Source organism: Schistocerca nitens, chromosome 9 (genome assembly GCF_023898315.1).
Source record: "Schistocerca nitens isolate TAMUIC-IGC-003100 chromosome 9, iqSchNite1.1, whole genome shotgun sequence".
Taxonomy (NCBI): domain Eukaryota; kingdom Metazoa; phylum Arthropoda; class Insecta; order Orthoptera; family Acrididae; genus Schistocerca; species Schistocerca nitens.
The window spans coordinates 132,677,044-132,696,413 of record NC_064622.1 but is presented as its reverse complement, the minus strand read 5'-3'; the positions used below and the strand labels follow the sequence as shown (position 1 = coordinate 132,696,413).

Genomic DNA, 19,370 nt, shown 5'->3' with positions numbered 1-19,370 from the left:
CTTTGTTCCTGCCCCATGTGTCCTCCCTCATCAACTGCGCAGTTACCTCTTATGGACCAATGCTGATTTCTGCAACTGCTTCGTCAGACAACCTACTACCGCCAGGACAATAGTTTGCCACGGCAAAATCAGTGCAGTACCACGCGGATACCTGCCACATGGCCGGACGTGCTTCGTTCACAGGTCAACCCCCTCGGCATCTGACAAAGTCCGCGCCTGCCTTGGTTCAGCATTGGCACATGGCTTCCTACTTCAATACCTCGGCCTGCAACAGGAAGAATAACTTGTTATCTGTGCCTGACCCCCACCTCTGTCTCACTGCTACGCCTCAATGTTTTGTGCCATGACATTAACCTTATCTGCACACTGTTTTGAGTGGAGTGACTATGAACAGTGAACATTCACACATTCCGTCCCACATTCGACATCATTTCCCACACTGTGCTTCTGGACAGCCTGCACCTCCGCAGCCTCCCTGCAACACAGGTGACCCCAGCTCTGATCATATGTCGAGCTTTCCGCGGACTAACATGCGTTCTCAAATTTTAAACTTTTTCTCACCTGTCGCGCGCCCCCCCCCCCCCTCCCTCCCTTCCGCCGGCTCCATTCGAACTTCCGTTACCCGCTACCATTCTCGGCACATCTTGGTGCGTCATTCGCGTCTGTCTTCCGTGACGCGTCAATCCGAACACATCCGCAACGTGTTGAACTTCCGCAACCGCAATTGACACATTATGGTGTCTCACCCGCATCGGCATTCCGCATCACGACGGATCATTCTCAACCATAGCGTGTCACCTTCACACTGCCACCCGAACAGCCGTTGTTGCCACATCCCCTGGAGGCACACTCTCCTGGGATACTACAGCAACAGCAGCTCGTTTCAGGCAGTGCCCCAACGAACTCAACTCGGCCTGTTCTTCCGAACATCTTACAATGCTTATCGACACTGCCACTGTTTAATCCCGACAGAGCTACAACCTGGTTCAAAATTGCGGACGAAGTGTTCGACCATTACAAACTCGATGAGTCAACCAGGTTTCTGTGCCTCATCACCCACCTGCACGACCAGGAGGACTTGATTGCTGACCTGGTCGACGCCCCGGACTCACCTACCCGGTACACTCTAACCAAAAAGACAGTTCTACGTCGGCTTGCACGCTCAACTGAGGCAGCAATACGGCAAGTGCTCCACGTTGAGCAACTAGGCAGCTCTGGAGACGGCTACGTGCCCTGGTCAGCGCCGATCTACTCTCTGACACAGCTCTCCTTGCCATCTGGTCAGATAAACTATCTCCTCACATCCGCTTTGCTCTGGCTCAAAGGTCTCCTGAACCTGTCGAGCAAAGAATGACAATTGCTGACAAGCTACACTATGCATCACTGCTCTATTTTGCCAGCCACTGCCTACCTGACAAGTCTCAGGTTCAGGCTCATCGTCTTGCGGCCGGGGCCGTACTGTGCCGACCATTCCGCTCACTCCGGGAAGCAGTAAACAAGCAATTGGGACGTCACCGGCTCCGCACACAGTCACACCCCCTCCTGCAACCGAATCTGCAGCGGCCAATGAATCTCTGCCACCGCCACTGGCAACGAACGTTCTGCAGGAAATGCAACCACACTACCCGTACTGTTACTTCCACACATGGTTTGGTGAGGCGACACGGAACTGCAGACCACCCTGCTACTCCCCAAACGCCAATCGCAGGTAGGTCCAGTTGCCGCCTTCTGTGAACAACATGACAGGCACCCCCCAGTGCTCCATTCTGTTTGGGAACGACTGGATAATTGCGAACGACTTTACATTAAGACATTTTGTCGGGATACCTTTTCCTAGTGGACACAGGCGCGGATGTTTCGCTGCTGCCTACGTCCTTAGTGTCGTCGAACATCTGCCCTCATCATACTTCACTGCAAGCTGTGAATTCAACTAAACTACAATGCTCGGGTTAAACTTCCCACGTCGTCTCACTCTCTGCAAACTCAAGTGGACTCTCCTAGTGTGCGAAATTGACGAACCCATACTAGGCATTTACTTCTTGTGACACCACAAACTTTCACTGGACCTAGTGCGAAACACCGTGTTTCATCATCCTTCCAAGACTCACTTCCCCTGTGCCCCGTCGAGCAAACTCCCCCCCCCGCTGTGACACATCGGTCCAGGCTCATCTCATCCATACATGCTCATCTCTGTCGATGACGTAGCAAGAAACCACGCACAAGTGCCTTGTCGAGCATGAACAAGTCACTCACCTATGCAAGAAAAACCACGAGCTCTCCCTCTGGCTCCACGAAACACAGCTCCAGCTCTGCAATGCAGTGAAAGGATTACAGACACTACAGCAAGGTCAGTAAGTGCACTCAATCTGCTTACAATCCCAGCAATCGAGCCTCCGTGTGTTTACCTCCCACTACCCCTTGTAACTGTGCTATCAAGACTGCCATAACAAGTACTGACAGTTCCGCAGAGCCACACCCTCCAAACATGGCAGCGTTTGACCCTTGGCCAGACACAAGTGTTCATGCGTGACGAGCGTCACGTGTTCCCAAACTGATGGCTCCCACCCCGCCCCTCGCGGACAGCACTTCAAACTATGCAACTTCGGCTCCTGCGCGCCACCGTACGACCGCCACTGACAACACAAACAGTGCACTCGTGCCAAGCGTTTCGCCCATGACCGTGCTGCCACAAGCCGCGCCCTCAGACAATTGACTCACTAACGGCTCACGAGCTCTACCGAGCTCACCCGACCACAGTGCCACTGCTTCAGGCTGGCGGCCATCTTGTCGCATTGACTCCTGGGACACTTCGCTGCCTCGGCTCCTGTCGGATCTGCCGAGTGGCTTCGAACACCATGACCACGTCTCGCCTCTCCCGCCCGCCACACATTGTAAACAAACCGCCTCCCGTACCGCTGGCAATATTTCAGTCATCACCAACGGCACAGTTCACAAGCTTCGCCTCACGCCAGGTCCCCCGATCTTCAGTAAACCAAGTCGACTTTGTCCCGAGTGCCTCTCCGACCTTAAAAAGCAGATTTCTGAACTTCTAAGCTCCGGCGTCATTGAATCCTCTGCCACTAGCTTGTCTATGCCTATACATATGACACCCAAGAAAGACGGGTCCTGGCGCATGTGCGGAGACTATCGTCGACTAAATGCACGAACAATAAGGACACCTACCCCATACCCAACATTGCAGACTTCACCAGTTCCCTCGCAGGTGCGACCACGTTCTGTCATTGATTGCAAAGGGGCCTACCACCAGATCCGCATGGCACCTGAAGACATCGAGAAGACTGCAGTCACCACCCCGATCGTGTTATTTAAGTTTAGATTCATGCCCTTTGGTCCAAAAACGCAACCCAGACCTGGCAACGCTTCATCAACGAAGTGCTATTTGATCTAAAATTCTGCTTTGCATATCTTGATGACATTGTTGTGTTCAGCTCCTCCCTGGAGTACAACATTCGACATGTACAAACTGTTATGAACACTTCCATGGCAGCAGGCATAGAGACCAACCAGGACAAATTGCAGCTACGTCAACCCGCTGTCACTTTTCTTGGTTTTCGGGTCTCTGCCGACGGCATTTCACCGCCCCCTGAGAAAGTACAAACAATACTAAACCTACCCAGACCTTTGTCATTCAAAGAGCTCCGCCGCTTTCTGGGGACAGTTAATTATTATCGCCGACATTTACCTCGGGCTACGGAGATTCAGGCTCCACTGACAGATGCCTTGGCAGGCACCAACACTTCCGGATCCCGGCCTGTTCCATGGACCCCTGCTATGTCTGACTCTTTCACTGCCCTCAAAAATCTTCTTGCCGAGGCCTGCAGCATCGCGCATCCTCATCCCAATGCGCAGCTGTTCATCACCACTGACGCGAGCGATACTGCCATCGACGCTGTCCTTAGCCAGACAATCGACGGCCAAACTTCGCCTCTGCAATTCTTCTCGCGCAAGCTCACCAATGCACAACGGAAATATTCCGTGTTTGACAGCGAGTTGCTCGCGGTCTACAAAGCGATTAAGCATTTTAAGACTGACGTTGAGGGACGCCCTTTCTATGTTTTAATGGGCCACAAACCTCTAGCTGCGGCCATTACAAACCCGCCAACTGACCCGCCTTCTCGCCACTTCAGATACATGGGCTTCATATCTCAGTTCACCACCGATGTCGGACACATAAAGGCTGCTGACAATATAGTTGCTGATTTCCTTTCAATAGTCAATGCTGTCCATTCACTGTTATACCTCTCTGAACTGCCTAACCTCCAACCCGCCGACGAGGAAACACAAAACCTGATTTCAGACTCTACTTCTTCGCTACACTTCATCCGCACCACCTTCCCTGGCATTTCTGGTGAGATCTGGTGCGACGACAGTACGGGCACATTCCGCCCCCTCATCCCAACCACGCTCCGTCGAGCTGTCTTCAGTGCATTGCATAATTTAGCCCATCCCAGTGTTCATGCGTCCGCCCGCCTCATAGCGGAGCACTTTGTGTGGTGAAATGTCAACAAGGACTGCCAGCAGTGGGCACGCTCCTGCGTCGCGTGCCAACGCTGCAAAGTATACAAGCACACTTCACCCCCCTCGGCACCTTCTGATCCCTCCTGGGCGTTTCCAGCATATTCATATTGACATTGTTGGCCCCCTCCCCCCTCTAACAGCTTTTGTTATGTTCTCTCGTCTATCGACCAAACAACTCGCTGGTTTGTGGCTGCCTCCCCTGCACAATATTACTGCAGAAACTGTTGCTAGAGCTTTCATCGAGTCATGGGTATTGCGTTTCGGATGTCCAGCTATCATCACGACTGACCAGGGCAGACAATTTGAGTCGGCCCTGTTCAATGGGATTTGTAAAATTTGCGGTATCCGGCGCATCCATACCACAGCATATCACCCACAAAGTAACGGGCTACTCAAGGGCTGGTACTGCACTTTCAAGGCGGCTCTTTGATGCCACGACTTTATGGACGGAGGCCCTTCCCCTTGTGCTACTCAGCATTCATGCGATCTATAAGGAAGACCTCAAAGGCACAATAGCAGAGTTCGTATTCGGCCAGAACATTGTTCTACCTGGCGAACTCTCCCTCAGTCTGACTTACCTTCCTTCATGGACCGCGCGAGACTCCATTTCATCAACCTCCATATCCCTCCGCCTCCGCCTCCCCGCCAGCCAGCCAGTCAGTCCTGCCCTAAGGTTCACGTCCCGAAGTCTCTGGACAATTGGCAGTACGTCATGCTCCGAGATGACACTGTCCGTGCTCCCCTCCAACCACCATATACCGGCCCGTACCAAGTTCTCTGGCGCTCAGCCAACACGTATGACATCCAGATGAGAGATTCAGCTGTTAAAGCCTCTCTCAACAGACTTAAGCCTGCTCATGTCAAGCCTTCTTCTACCCCCCTTCAGGCCACGATCATGCTTGGACTTACACACTTGATCGAGCGACTTCCAGCTCCAATCATCTAGCTCTCCTCCGACCTCGCCCTCTACGCCGGTCTCACGCACTCCGTTGAGTGACCAGATGCTCCCCTTGTTGAGCTTACCCACGATCATGCCCTCGCCGCCGGCCCTTTCACCGGTCCCTTCGACCTCTCCACTGTCGCCTGCCTCACCCTGTCAAGCCCTCACACACCCCCATCTTGAACGTGCCCTCGCTCGAGGTGTTTGTGCTTGTCGCCCTGGACATAATCCATGACATCTCAATAATACTGCGCGATTATACACTGTTCGTCGTGTGTTCCTCTTTATCCAGTGCTCGTGACGCAACCTCCGCCATTCCCTGCCACCTGGTGAAATGTTCCCCTCCTGCCCGACATCGACCTGCCTGGACATGCTTCATGTGTTCGCCACGCCCATCCAGGGACATCGTCGTCGTCACACTGTTCCACCTTCAAACCGCCGGCCTACCTGTCGCCGCACGACCAGCATGCCCAGTACGACGGCCGGCGCGCTTCAGTGACTTCCAGGTTCGGTGGCCGAACCTTCCTTCACGACATCTACTCACACAGCTCCCCGACGACACTGTTGAGCTGACCATGGTCTGGCTCCCACGGACCACCCCTGCTGACACCATAGTCACCCCCCCTCCCCCCCGGCCTCTCAGGAGTACTCCGTACTGCGGGGAGAGGGGGGAGAGGGCTGGCTATGTGGCGCCGATGAAATAGACAGCAACAAAAACATGCATTCATCTTTGGACTCCAAGCATTATCTTTGGCTGTTCCGCCATGTTCAGTTCAGTTCTTCGTGATCTTTGTGTATGTTAAGGTTAATAAATGAACTACTGCTAAATGGGTATGATTATTGGTGCAACCATCCCGAACACACTCTTAAAGTCAATCTGATGCAAAATGTGTATCTTACCTAACACTCCCCAGGGGTCACACCTCCTTTGTGAGTATATAGTTGGCCACCATAGAGCCCTAGCTCTTGCAGTGCTACTTCCTTTTAGTGTTGTAAGTCTTTCTTTACCTTATGGCCTTCTACAGCTTCCCATTATTAATTAGATGGTCCCACTCGTTGGGCTTGACTTGCTGCTTCTTCTTTCCAAGTTTTACAGAAGTGCAAATCGTGCAGGGCAGGTCACACAGCATGGCATATGTCCTACCTTTTTGGCCTTCCTCTCTTTGCACCCTTCTTTCATGCAATACAGTACTCAGTACAGCTGCTATTCCATTGTGGGACCGAGCGAGGTGGCGCAGTGGTTAGACACTGGACTCTCATTCGGGAGGACGACGGTTCAATCCCACATCCGGCCATCCTGATTTAGGTTTTCCGTGATTTCCCTAAATCACTTCAGGCAAATGCCGGGATGGTTCCTCTGAAAGGGCACGGTCGACTTCCTTCCACATCCTTCCCTAATCCGATGAGACCAATGACCACGCTGTCTGGTCTCCTTCCCCAAAAACAACCAACCATTGTGGGAGCTGGAGGGTCATGAGCTACGTTCACTGTGGTTGCTCCCTGACAATGCAGGAATGGCACTGTAGTTGCCTGAGCTGGAAACTCCCCATGGAAGCCAAGTAGTATGCGTCAACCATAGTTGGGGCACGGGGCAATTGTGGGGAGGGCTCCCATTTGGAGAGGGCGGTAAAATTGTGGAAGATTTAGGTATGAAGTGAAGTGAATGAAACTTTCTTCCGCTGGTGGCTGCACGGTCCCCAATACTTGGATTGTTCTAGGATGGGCGGGGTTAATTTTTGGCTACGAAGTCACGGTTCTTCATCGAACACCTGGAGGACAGGTTTGGGGAAGTGCCAGTGATTTCATACGTGGAAAGTGGCTCCATTCTACTTAAAATGGCCTCGCCTGCTCACTCGGAGGCACTGCTCACCTGTGAAAAGCTGGCATTTGTGTCACTATACCCCCCCCCCCCCCCCCGACTAATGCGTTATTATAGGGCACAGTGTATCATTTTCCACTGAGATCACTTTTTATTTACTGAGTGAGAGTTATGTGCTAATTTGGAGTGACAGGTTTTAACACCAGCCCTGTCGCCATCAGTTGCACACAAATGATCCTTGCGGGTGTTTCCTCCCTCCCCACTGTGTCAACTGTGTGGAGAACCATTCCCCCTGTTCACAATATTTCAACATTTACAAAAGAGAAAAGAAAATCCAGGAATATGAGACCCTTGACTGCCTCACATATTAAGAGGCCAAGAAGAAATAAGATCACAAACATCCTGCACATCTGATGACATATGGCACTGCTACGTCGTCATCCTCCTTAGTAACTATGCATTTGCCTCTGTCTCTTCTATGTGTGGTCCTCGTGCTTGCTAGACTACACCCACCTCTCTGGTAATTGGGGTCTTCCTCCTACAGCTTCACCCAAAGCTCCTTTGGGAGTATAGATTACCTATTTAGCTGGGGACATCAGTTCTCAACTCCAGTTGGAGAAACAATGTCCTCCTCTGGCACCCCTTACCAGATAGGGGTCCCTCAGGATGCTCCCTTCCCAGGACTATGCTGATCTGCAATGGGATGCCAGCTGATGGCTGAACGAGCCACAGATTGCAGTCTGTCCCGGAATAAGGGACAGAAAAGTCCTTGTGGAAGTTTGTCATCTGAGGAAAAGGACAAGAAACCGTGTCTCCAAAAAGAGAGATTCTGGTGGCCTCCAAGCTGCCAGACCCCTCATGTTCCATTTCTGTATTAGAGACAGCATTCCTGGTGACCCTCTGTCCTCAGACGCCTTGCTCTCCCTCACACTTCCTGTTTCAGGACAAATGTGTATTGACGGTGTATCTTCACAGCCAGTGGCAGCAGACAGACCAGAGGTGTGACCTGCCTCTTGGTCTGTTCACCCCCCCCCCCCCCCACCCACACCCCCACCCCCACCCCCCTCCCATGTACAGATAGTGTGATCCTTCAGTGGAACTGTAAGTTTCCTCTACCACTTTGCTGAGGTAGGTGTGTGTGTGTGTGTGTGTGTGTGTGTGTGTGTGTGTGTTTTTGTGTGTGTGTGTGTGTGTGTGTTTTTGTGTGTGTGTGTGTGTGTGTTTTTGTGTGTGTGTGTGTTTTTGTGTGTGTGTGTGTGTGTGTTTTTGTGTGTGTGTGTGTGTGTGTTTTTGTGTGTGTGTGTGTGTGTTTTTGTGTGTGTGTGTGTGTTTTTGTGTGTGTGTGTGTGTGTTTTTGTGTGTGTGTGTGTGTGTTTTTGTGTGTGTGTGTGTGTGTTTTTGTGTGTGTGTGTGTGTGTTTTTGTGTGTGTGTGTGTGTGTTTTTGTGTGTGTGTGTGTGTTTTTGTGTGTGTGTGTGTGTTTTTGTGTGTGTGTGTGTGTTTTTGTGTGTGTGTGTGTGTTTTTGTGTGTGTGTGTGTGTTTTTGTGTGTGTGTGTGTGTTTTTGTGTGTGTGTGTGTGTTTTTGTGTGTGTGTGTGTGTTTTTGTGTGTGTGTGTGTGTTTTTGTGTGTGTGTGTGTGTTTTTGTGTGTGTGTGTGTGTTTTTGTGTGTGTGTGTGTGTTTTTGTGTGTGTGTGTGTGTTTTTGTGTGTGTGTGTGTGTTTTTGTGTGTGTGTGTGTGTTTTTGTGTGTGTGTGTGTGTTTTTGTGTGTGTGTGTGTGTTTTTGTGTGTGTGTTTGTGTGTGTGTGTGTTTGTGTGTGTGTGTTTGTTTTTTTGTGTGTGTTTGTTTTTTTGTGTGTGTGTGTTTTTTTGTGTGTGTGTGTTTTTTTGTGTGTGTGTTTTTTTTTGTGTGTGTGTGTTTTTTTGTGTGTGTGTGTTTTTTTGTGTGTGTGTGTTTTTTTTGTGTGTGTGTGTTTTTTTTGTGTGTGTGTGTTTTTTTTGTGTGTGTGTGTTTTTTGTGTGTGTGTGTGTGTGTTTTTTGTGTGTGTGTGTGTGTTTTGTGTGTGTGTGTGTGTGTTTTGTGTGTGTGTGTGTGTGTTTTTTGTGTGTGTGTGTGTGTGTGTTTTTTGTGTGTGTGTGTGTGTGTTTTTTTTGTGTGTGTGTGTGTGTGTTTTTTTTGTGTGTGTGTGTGTGTTTTTTTTGTGTGTGTGTGTGTGTGTGTTTTTTTTGTGTGTGTGTGTCCTGATACCACTCCAGAGCCAGACTGCATCTACAGCCAAATCTGTAGTGAGGATTGGTTCCTGTGCCAGTGGTGAGAAAGAATGATCGTCCCAATACTGAAACGAGATAAACACCCCCTCCCTCTTGAGATGGACAGCTACTGCCCATTTAGTCTCTCCAATGTTCTCTGCAAGTTACTCCAAAGTATGGTGAGCAAACAGCTGTTTTGGTACCTTGAGTCTTGGGGTTGTTTGGTTCCATCCCAGGGCATTTTTCATTAAGGCCTTTCTGCAGCAGACAGTGGGTCTGCCTGGAGTGTACTATTTGGTCAGATCTTCCCTGGCATCAGCACCTTATTGCTGTCTTGTTAGACTTGCATAGGGCTTAAGACACAGCATGGCATTACCATATCCTTGTTATCCCCATGATTGGGGGGGTCTGAGCCAACTCCAGATTTCTACCTGGAACTTCTGGTCTCACCATAGTTTCCATGTACAAATATGTGCTTCCCACAGTACTCTCCATATACAAGAGAACGGGGTCCCACAGGGCTCTGTATTGAATGTGACTGTTCTAGTGGCTACCAATGATCTACTTTCAGCTGTAAGGTCTACGGGGTCACCCACCTTGTATGCCGATGACCGTTTCAAGCAGTTCAGAACCAGTGGCATTCAGCTAGAATGTCTCATCCAATTTAACAACCTTGGAAGACAGTTGAGGACTGTTTTCAGTGACACAGATGGTGGTTGAAGTGTTGTAAAGTCACAGGACTCTTGCCTTAAAAACTTCATTAAAGCATGAGAGGCAAAGTATGTTGCAGGAAGTAAAGGCTGTTTTTCCTATGATGTGAGAACAGAGAGTTCTAAAAGGTGGTTGCTGATAATGACTACTGATTGTTTATGACAAATGTGCTATACAGTGTGTTGCATGGTACAAATACAATTACCTCTAGCATGGGATCTAGCTTTTTGGATATTCAGGTACATTACTTAAACCTTATTTCTTACCTGCCTTGGGATCATCTTCAGGACTTCGGATTTTTTGGAAGTACACTTTTACCTCCAATTCATACCAATTGCATTACACGTGATACTAAGCTTTACTCCAGCAGTGATGCTGACTGTGTTAAGTCAGGAAATCTGTTGCCTGAGTTAGCAACTAAAAGGATGTTATCCCTCCTGCAGAAGTATTCTGGCCGCCTGATGTTGCGCCTTGGGAAGGATGAGGTGCTGCGTCAAATGCGGATGGGCGTGCTCCAGGACATAGACTACAAGTTGCTGTTTCCGTTGCGCAGCCCATTACCGGAGGTTAAACGCATAACGGCCAACAATGTCATTGTCTGCGAGGGACCACCAGGTACGTGTTGCTCTATGGCGTTGTAGCATAGTTCTTGATAACAAAGCCTACCTGTGCCTTTTCCACAAAAGTAAAATGTACTTGGTCACATAAATGGATTTCTCTGCCGATTTCCATACATCCTTTCATTTACACACCCTTACAGAACATCCCATGAATGTACAAGAAAGAGGGGATTCAGAGAGAGAGAGAGAGAGAGAGAGAGAGAGAGAGAGAGAGAGAGAGAGAGAGAGAGAGAGAGAGAGAGAAACCATGTGTTCAACAATGTCATAAGGGGGTAAAAGGGGCAGCAGCAATAGTTTTAGGTCAAAGTAGAATTAACACTATTTCTTTTAGATCTTTCCAGTGGGCTCATACCATAAATGAAACACAAAGGTCTATTAAATATTATTCTACAGCTGTCAAAACTCACTTCTTTTTTTCCAGCCAGAAATCTTAGCAGGAACAACTGGAAGTTAACTGGTGGAAAATCTGGTGAGTAGCATTCGTGTTCAAACAGTTCGTATTTGTTGTTGAAACCTAGTCCAAAACATTTTTCTGGGCCAGTGCATTGCGTCAAAAGGAAATTTTTCCTCTTCTGTAATCCAGGTGTCTGCTCAGTATTTTTATGTAACAGATCTGGAAGATTTCAGAGACCCTCCCTCCCTCCCTCCCTCCCTCCCTCCCTCCCTCCCTCGGGATTCAACAGGGTTCTGTTTTGACTTTCCCTTTCTTTGCAGTGGCTCTCAAAGATCTGGCAGCAGCTGTGGGGCCTAAAGTGTCCCACTTTCTGTATGCTGACAGTTTTTGCATCCATTTATGTTCATCAATGCTGGACACTGCTGAATGTAGACTGTAGGGAGCAATGCACAGAGGACAGTCTTGGGCTGTCACTCATTTCTTCAATTTTTCTGCTACCAAGGTTTGGCTTGTGCATCCTTGTCGTTGCCATACAGTCCACCCCATCCATCTTAATCGCTGGTCTCACCTAGATTATGTGAGTTCCACATACAGCTCAGCATCACCTTAGTCATTGTAGATCCTTGACCTGACACACCATTGTGGGGTATGACTGACAACTGGTGCCTTTCATATGACTCCTATGATTCTCTTTCTGGCAGTGGGAGGGGTTCAACTGTTGCGTGTCCTGCGCCAACTTACACATTAAGCATCTGCTTCTCCCCAGAGCACACAAAATGTTCTCTCCTCTTTTCAAATACATAGATCTATCTTCTGACAGCAGCCCAGGTCTGGTGTTAAGATTGCCATGCACATCCATTCCCATTTCTCTGAATTCTAAGTTTTCCCTCTGTCACCTCTTCTCCAGGATGCACCTCTGTGGTGTATCCCCCATCCAGAGCTCTGTCTTGACCTATCAAAAGGTCCAAAACACTTGGCACATCCTGAGGCACTCCACCACCAATTTTTCTCTATTCTCAGGCATTTCTGACTCTATATTGATGGCGCGATGGTTGTCAGTCCCACTGACTTTCCTTACGTTAATGCGGGATGTAACGAACTCTGTTCCTTGCTGGATGGATGCAGTGTTTCAGTTGTGAAGTTTGTAGCCACCTCTTGCTCTTGAACACATCTGTTCCTGTACCAGTGACTCCTTCCTCATCTGTAGCAACTCCTCAAGCAGTTCACAGGCTCTTGACCAGTGTTACCCTTGCCACCCCTTGGTCCTGATTATCCAGGATTTTCTTTGTAATCTTGAACAATGTGAATGCTTGGAGTTTTTGTCTGTGCACTGGGTCACATTTGGATCACAAGGAATGAACTAGCTGACAGGCTGGCCAAATTAGTTGTTGGCAAGTCATCTCTTTGTTGGTATTCCGCAGTCAGGCACTTACCAGTAGTATGCCTCAGTTTTTAGGGATTTGGAATATGGAATGGCATACTCTTTGTCGAACACACTATGGGCAATAAAGGAGACAGCAAATTTATGGAGATCTTCCATGTGGGCATCTCACCAGGTTGGCTGGCTCCATATCAGCCATAGTTGATTGACTCGTTGTCATATTTTCCACCATGAGGATCTGCCCCACTGTTGTTGTGGTGCCCATTTGATTGTGGCCCACATTTTGCTGCATTACCCTAACCTAGCTGCCATCTCCTGGACTCTTTTCATCTTCCTGACTAGCTATCCCCTGTGTTAACAGAAAATGCCTCACTGGCTAACCTAGTTTTATGGTTTATTTGTGAACGGGTTTTTACAGCTCTAAGGAGAGCACCTAAACTTTGTTGGACCATTGAGGGGTTGCCTCATTTGCCCTGAATGGTCAGCGGCTGTCAAGGGTTGGTGGTAGGCCCCAGCTCTTGCCGTACATGCTCCTTTGCTATTCTTCACCCTTCTCTTGTCTTACGTTTGACTTGTTCTTCTTTTGCTTTCCTGTGCTTCTCTTGCCCTGCCCGTGTCACTAGCCTTTTATGGACCCTCTTTGGTAGGGTGCCTCTGGTAAGTGGTGTGCAAGGTGGGGTGTGAGGTAGGTAGGTGGGTGGGTCTCTGGCATCACACTTCCTCTTTTTGGGGTCTCTGGCATCACACTTCCTCTTTTTGGGGTCTCTGGCATCACACTTCCTCTTTTTGGGGTCTCTGGCATCACACTTCCTCTTTTTGGGGTCTCTGACTGCTCTTTGGACAGGTCACCTTACCCACATTTCTTTCTTTTTTCCTTTCCTTCCTCCTTTCTTTCTTTCTTCCTTTCTTTCTTCCTCCCTTTTCTTCCTCCTTTCTTTCTTTCTTTCTTTCCTTCCTTCCTTCCTCCTTTCTTTCTTTCTTTCCTTCCTTCCTTCCTCCTTTCTTTCTTTCTTTCTTTCTTTCTTTCTTTCCTTTCCTTCCTCCTTTCTTTCTTCCTTTCCCTTCCTCCTTTCTTTCTTTCTTCCTTTCCTTTCCTTCCCTTCCTCCTTTCTTCCTTTCCTTTCCTTCCCTTCCTCCTTTCTTCCTTTCCTTTCCTTCCCTTCCTCCTTTCCTATCTCCTTTTCGTTCCGTTCCCTTTCGTTCCCTGGGTTTTACGCATTAGGCTGTTCTTTGTTGACTTGCCTGTTCCAGGCAGGAGGGATGGATGACTTTGTAGTTTGCTCCCTCTAATCATTAAACCAACAAAATGTGATACTCCTTGAATTATCCTAATTTGTGCAAGATCTTTGTGGTTTAACCAGTAGGTGTAATCAGCTGACTGTACAGGCAGCAACAGGGAAAACACAGAATTTGATGCCTACTTATGTATACAAGTATAAAAGGCTCCCATTGGGTCTTCAGAAAGCACTAGCAACATTTAATGACTGATGGATACTGCCCTGAGGATTGCAACCCACACATTTGGTTTACCATGATCATGTTGTCATCCTCATCAAATACTTGGTCAACTTACTGATAGACTATGAACTTTATTTGGGAGATGGAGCTGGGCAAATCTTTCCCTGTCCATGTGAAAAGGTCATGTTGTACCTGAAGTAGAATAGTTAGGACAAAGAATAACTACAGATGGAGTCCATCCTAATTTAAAACTGACAGAAGCCATAAACCATCCAGAACTGACCAGTATGGAAGAATAGCAGGCATTCCTAGTCCCTGAAAGTTTTTACCAAAGTGTCATTCTGGGATTTACTAACAAAGCATGTCGGACAACTCAACTACTCAAAAATGTAGCAGGCTTTGACTGTCACTCTCATTCTGGCATACCAAAACTTTACAAAACCATTCTTTCCAGCTACTGATGCTAGTAATTTTGCAGTCAAGGTATTGTCATCACAAAAAATGAATGAAATGAGCATCTATTTTTTCACTTTCCACCTTATGAACTGTGCTGAATGCAATTACCAGACAATAGAATTTGTAGCACTGACCTGTGGCATAAACTAAAACCAATGTTTCTGAGCCAGCCAAGAATTCATCTGTATCTATGTCTATACTCAAAGAACTACTACAAAATGCGTGGCAGAGGGTACATCCCACTGCACCAGTTATTAGGGCTTTTTCTGTTTCCCATGTTCATGGAACATGGGAAAAATGATAGTTTAAATGTATCTGTGCATGCTGTAATTTAATTGTGCCCCCATGATCCCTTTGTAAGCGATACATGGTGTGTGGAGGGGGGAGGGAGAGAAAGGTGTCTGTGGTTTGTAATATATCCCTTTCCTGAAGTTGTCAATTAAAGCAGATTCTTGAAACTGTAAATAGTCTTTCTCAGGTTAGTTCACGTTTATCTTAAAGTGTCTGCCAATTCGGTTCCTTCAATATCTCAGTGGGACTCTCCCTTGGGTCAAACAAACCTGTGATAATTTGTGCTGCTCGTCCAGTATCCCCTGCTAATCCTGTTCGCTACATGTCCCACACACCTGCGAATATTCTAGGGTGGGTCACACGAGTCATTTGTAAGCAATCTCCTTTGTAGAATGATTGCATTTCCCTAGTGTGCTACCTAGTATTCTACCAATAAATTGAAGCCTGCTACATGCTTTACCCATGACTGGGCCTATGTAGTTATTCCACTCAACATTCTTAGTAAATGTTGGACTCAAGTATTAGTATGAGTTTACAGATTTAAACAGTGACTCAATAATGTTATTCATAGGGTAATATGTTGTTTTCGTGTGAAGTGCACAATTTTAAGTTTTTTGAACATTTGAAGCAAGTTGCGAACCATTAGACCACTTTGAAAGGAGGTCATTCTGTTTTTGATGTCTCATTATGTTTGAGCTAAGGATTTAAACAACAGATGCATATCAAGGATATTGGACAGTAGTTTGTGATCACTTCTGCTATCTCTGTGGACAGGTGTGACTTTAACGAAAAACTGTGCCCAGCATTTTTTTAAGAGATCTATGATAGTTTATAGTTGACAGAAGGGCTGACTCGGCTGTGAATCTGGTATAGAATCTGATACGGATTCCATCAGACCTGGAGGTTTCTTCAGTTTCAATGATTTCAGATGTGTCTAAACACCACTGACACTAACAGCTATTTCACTCATCTTTTCAGTGGTGCAAGGGTTGAATTGGGGCAATAGCCCTGGGTTTATCTTTGTAAAGGAACATATGAAAATTGAGTTACGCATTCCAGCCTTTGCTTTGGTATCCTCAATTTCAGTTCCTGTCTCATCCAAAAGTGACTGGACATTAACTTTGGTGCCAGTAACAGATTTTATGTATGACCAGAATTCCTTTGGCTTTGGTGAGAGATCATTTGAGAATATTCTGCTAAAGTAGTCACTGAAGGCGGCTTCACACGTTGTTTTCTTGACTGCTGAATGCATTTCATTCAGCACCTCACCATCAATAGCCCTACCCTTTGTTTGGCACCTATTGTGTAGTAAGCTCTGTTTCTTTGAAAGTTTATATACTGTGACTATATACCATGGACGATCTATCCCATTACAAACTCCCCTCCTGGGTACATATCTATCCAGTGCATTATCAACTATTCTTTTAAACTTGAGTCAGTCCCTCTACAAGCTCCTGTCCTGAGCTGAAAGTTCAAAGTTCCTCATTGAGGTATGAAACTTTTGTTACTCTGTCTAGTTTGCTAAACATACAAATCTTTGTTTGTCTTAGTTGTCCTTTGCGTATTTATATTCAGTTTCTGTACCTGTCTCATTGTTGCTGTACTTGCCTCACTGCCACGGACACCAGTTCGGATGCGTACTTCCTCAAATAGGTTGGGTCTCTTTGTTGTCATAAGATTCAATGTATTTTCATTGTGAATGGGGTTTTGACCTACATGTTCTAGGCAGATTTCACTAGTAGGATATTACACAACACTGAAGAGGTAGGTAGGTAGGTAGGTAGGTAGGTAGGTAGGTAGGTAGGTTCCCCAGGGGGTCCACAACTCTTCTGTTGATACGTATGTGGTCAGCAAGGGGCCCCGAGTTTGTACAGCTCTCGTTTCTTTCTGAGCTGCATATCTTGCCTTTTCCCCCTTCGCTCTCGTTGGTAGTATGTTTTGCGCATATGTCTGGAGATGGACGCTTGTGAATGAATGAAGTGGTTTCTCTTCTTGTATCTCCACAATGCAAAGTATCCTTGATCCCTCTCATTACCTTTTTTTCCACTGCAGTGTTTGAGAATTCTCCTCTTGTTTCCTTTTCTTTATTCCTTCCTTTTCCCTTCTTTCTTCCCTGTGCATGTCTGAAGGCCGATCCACATGTTACCACACGTTCCCACACATAGCCAGTGATTGGATAATGCATAATTCCCCACCCGGGTAGACGAGTAAGACACGTGTGTACCCCCTGGTAAACGCCAGGCCCAGGGAGGGGCGATTACCCGAGCTGGTACCTTCCAAACATGCTGATTGATCCCTCTGTCCATTTCTCGGGAGGTGTGACATGAGGTGTGGACACTCGGTGGTGGTGGTGGTGGTGGTGGTGGTGGTGGTGGTGGTGGTGTGTTGGGGCTTATGGGCGCTCAACATCGAGGTCATCGGCACCCTGACACACATTAAAAGGAACGAATGTGGACAGACCTAAGAAAACTAAAGCACACACTCAAAGAAAGCAGGAAAAGAAGGAAAATGCTACATAAGAAAGTAAAATCTAAGGAAAGGGGAAACATAGCAACAAGAATGTCACAGGAAATTGTTATTGGCTGGCCACTTACATAAAATATGGGCGAGCTTGTCACACAGTGAGCAAATTAAAATCCTCTCCCTAAAATCTTTGTAAAAACATTTGACAGGGCACAGAACTTTAAAACTTTAGCCACATTCGTCCGAGTGTTGCCTAAAAGAGATGGCAGGTCAGCTGGCAATTCAGCTGCGACCCGCTGGTCAGAAAATAAAACGCAATCCAATAAAATGTGGCGCACAGTGACCTGGATGCCGCAAGCACCACACATTGGAGGGTCCTCTCGCCGGAGAAGGAAGCCATGCGTCATAGGGCTGTGGCCTATTCGAAGCCGAGTGAGGAGAACCTCGTCCCGTCGATGGGGCTGAAAGGAAGTACACCACACACGCGTTGTGGGTTTGACTATACGGAGCTTATTGTCAGTCACTTCCAGCCACTCATCCTCCCACCGACGCATGACCCGTGAGCTCAACAGCGAGGTGAGTGCGTGCAAGGGGATAGCACACTGATATACTTGTGGGGCGAGACACGCCTCCTTGGCTGCGAGATCTGCCCTTTCATTCCCAGCAATGCCAACATGCCCCGGAACCCAGCAGAAAGCTACAACTTTCCCCAGTCGCTGTAGTCGGAGGAGGGCATCCTGGATGGTCTGGACAATTTTGTCTGCCGCATACAAACGTTGCAATGAGTGAAGGGCACTGAGTGAATTGGAACAGACAAGAAATTTAGGAGAGGAAGAATGCGATCTTGCGGGCACTGGAGCACATGAGACAAACAATTCTGCATCAAAGACAGTAAAAGTCTGAAGCAGTCTGACCTTGAGGACACGATATGGAAAAACAACTGAGCAACCAACGGAATCCCCTTGTTTCGACCCATCCGTAAAAACAGCTACATAGTCGTGGTGCTCAGATGAAATGGCAGAAAATGCTGCATTAAAAACGGTGGCAGGAGTGCAATCTCTCTTGTACTGCAATAAATCTAAAATCACTCCGGGCTTCTTCAGTAACCAGAGTGGCAGGCAGTTAAAACCTTGGATTTGGGGTTGTACAGACTCCACACCGAGGGACTCTAGTACACGTTGCACACGGATCCCAAACGGCAACGTAGCCCGGGGACGGCAGGAAAAAAGGCGGTCCAGAGGTGGATGGGCAACAAGATGATGAGCAGGCGATCTGGGAGCTGCAAGAAGCTTACAAGCCTGGCGCACCAGCAGGAGCTGCCGCCGGATGGTAAGTGGCGGTTCGCCAGACTCAGCACAGAGGCTGGGTACGGGACTGGTCCAATAAGCACCCGTGGCCAGTCGGATCCCAGCATGGTGAACAGCGTCAAGGATCCGCAAATAAGATGGTCTCGCTGACCCATATACTGTGCACCCATAGTCCAGCCGTGAATGCACAAAAGCTCCATAAAACTGTGGGAGACGCGCCCTGTCCGCGCCCCAAGACCTGTGGCTGAGGCACTTGAGGATGTTCAGTGCCTTCTGGCTTTCAAGTCACGTAGGTGTGGCAGCCATGACAACCTGGAGTCAAAAATTAGGCCCAGAAACCGCACTGTGTCTCTAAAACGTAGGACAGTATCCCCCATATGCAAGGCAGGCAAAGTAAAAAGATGACAAGAACGATTAAAATGAACACACACACACACACACTTATCGGCAGAAAACCGAAAACCCGTCTTTGCAGCCCACTCCTCTAACCGCCGCACTGTTAGCTGCAACTGACGGCTCACGGTTGCAACACTGGAGGAGGAACAGAAAACAGCAAAGTCGTCCACAAATAAGGAGCACTGTACTGGACTCCTCACTGTCGACGTTATACTGTTGATGGCTATGGCAAAGAGGGTAACGCTTAAAACACTGCCCTGGGGGACACCGTTCTCTTGCTCAAAGCGATCAGTGTGTTACCAACGAGGGTCCGAAAAAACCGCTGAGACAGGAAAGACCGAATGAA

At 47.9% G+C, this 19,370-nt stretch overlaps 1 protein-coding gene across 1 annotated transcript in view; it reads left to right on the top strand.

Annotated features, from left to right (window-relative positions):
• LOC126203748 (serine protease gd-like) overlaps nt 1–19,370 on the top strand; it is a 309,528-nt gene that overhangs the window by 228,155 nt on the left and 62,003 nt on the right. The window contains exon 3 of the mRNA XM_049938116.1: nt 10,702–10,873. Coding sequence (XP_049794073.1) covers nt 10,702–10,873 — 172 coding nt within the window. The remainder of the gene's footprint in view (nt 1–10,701; nt 10,874–19,370) is intronic.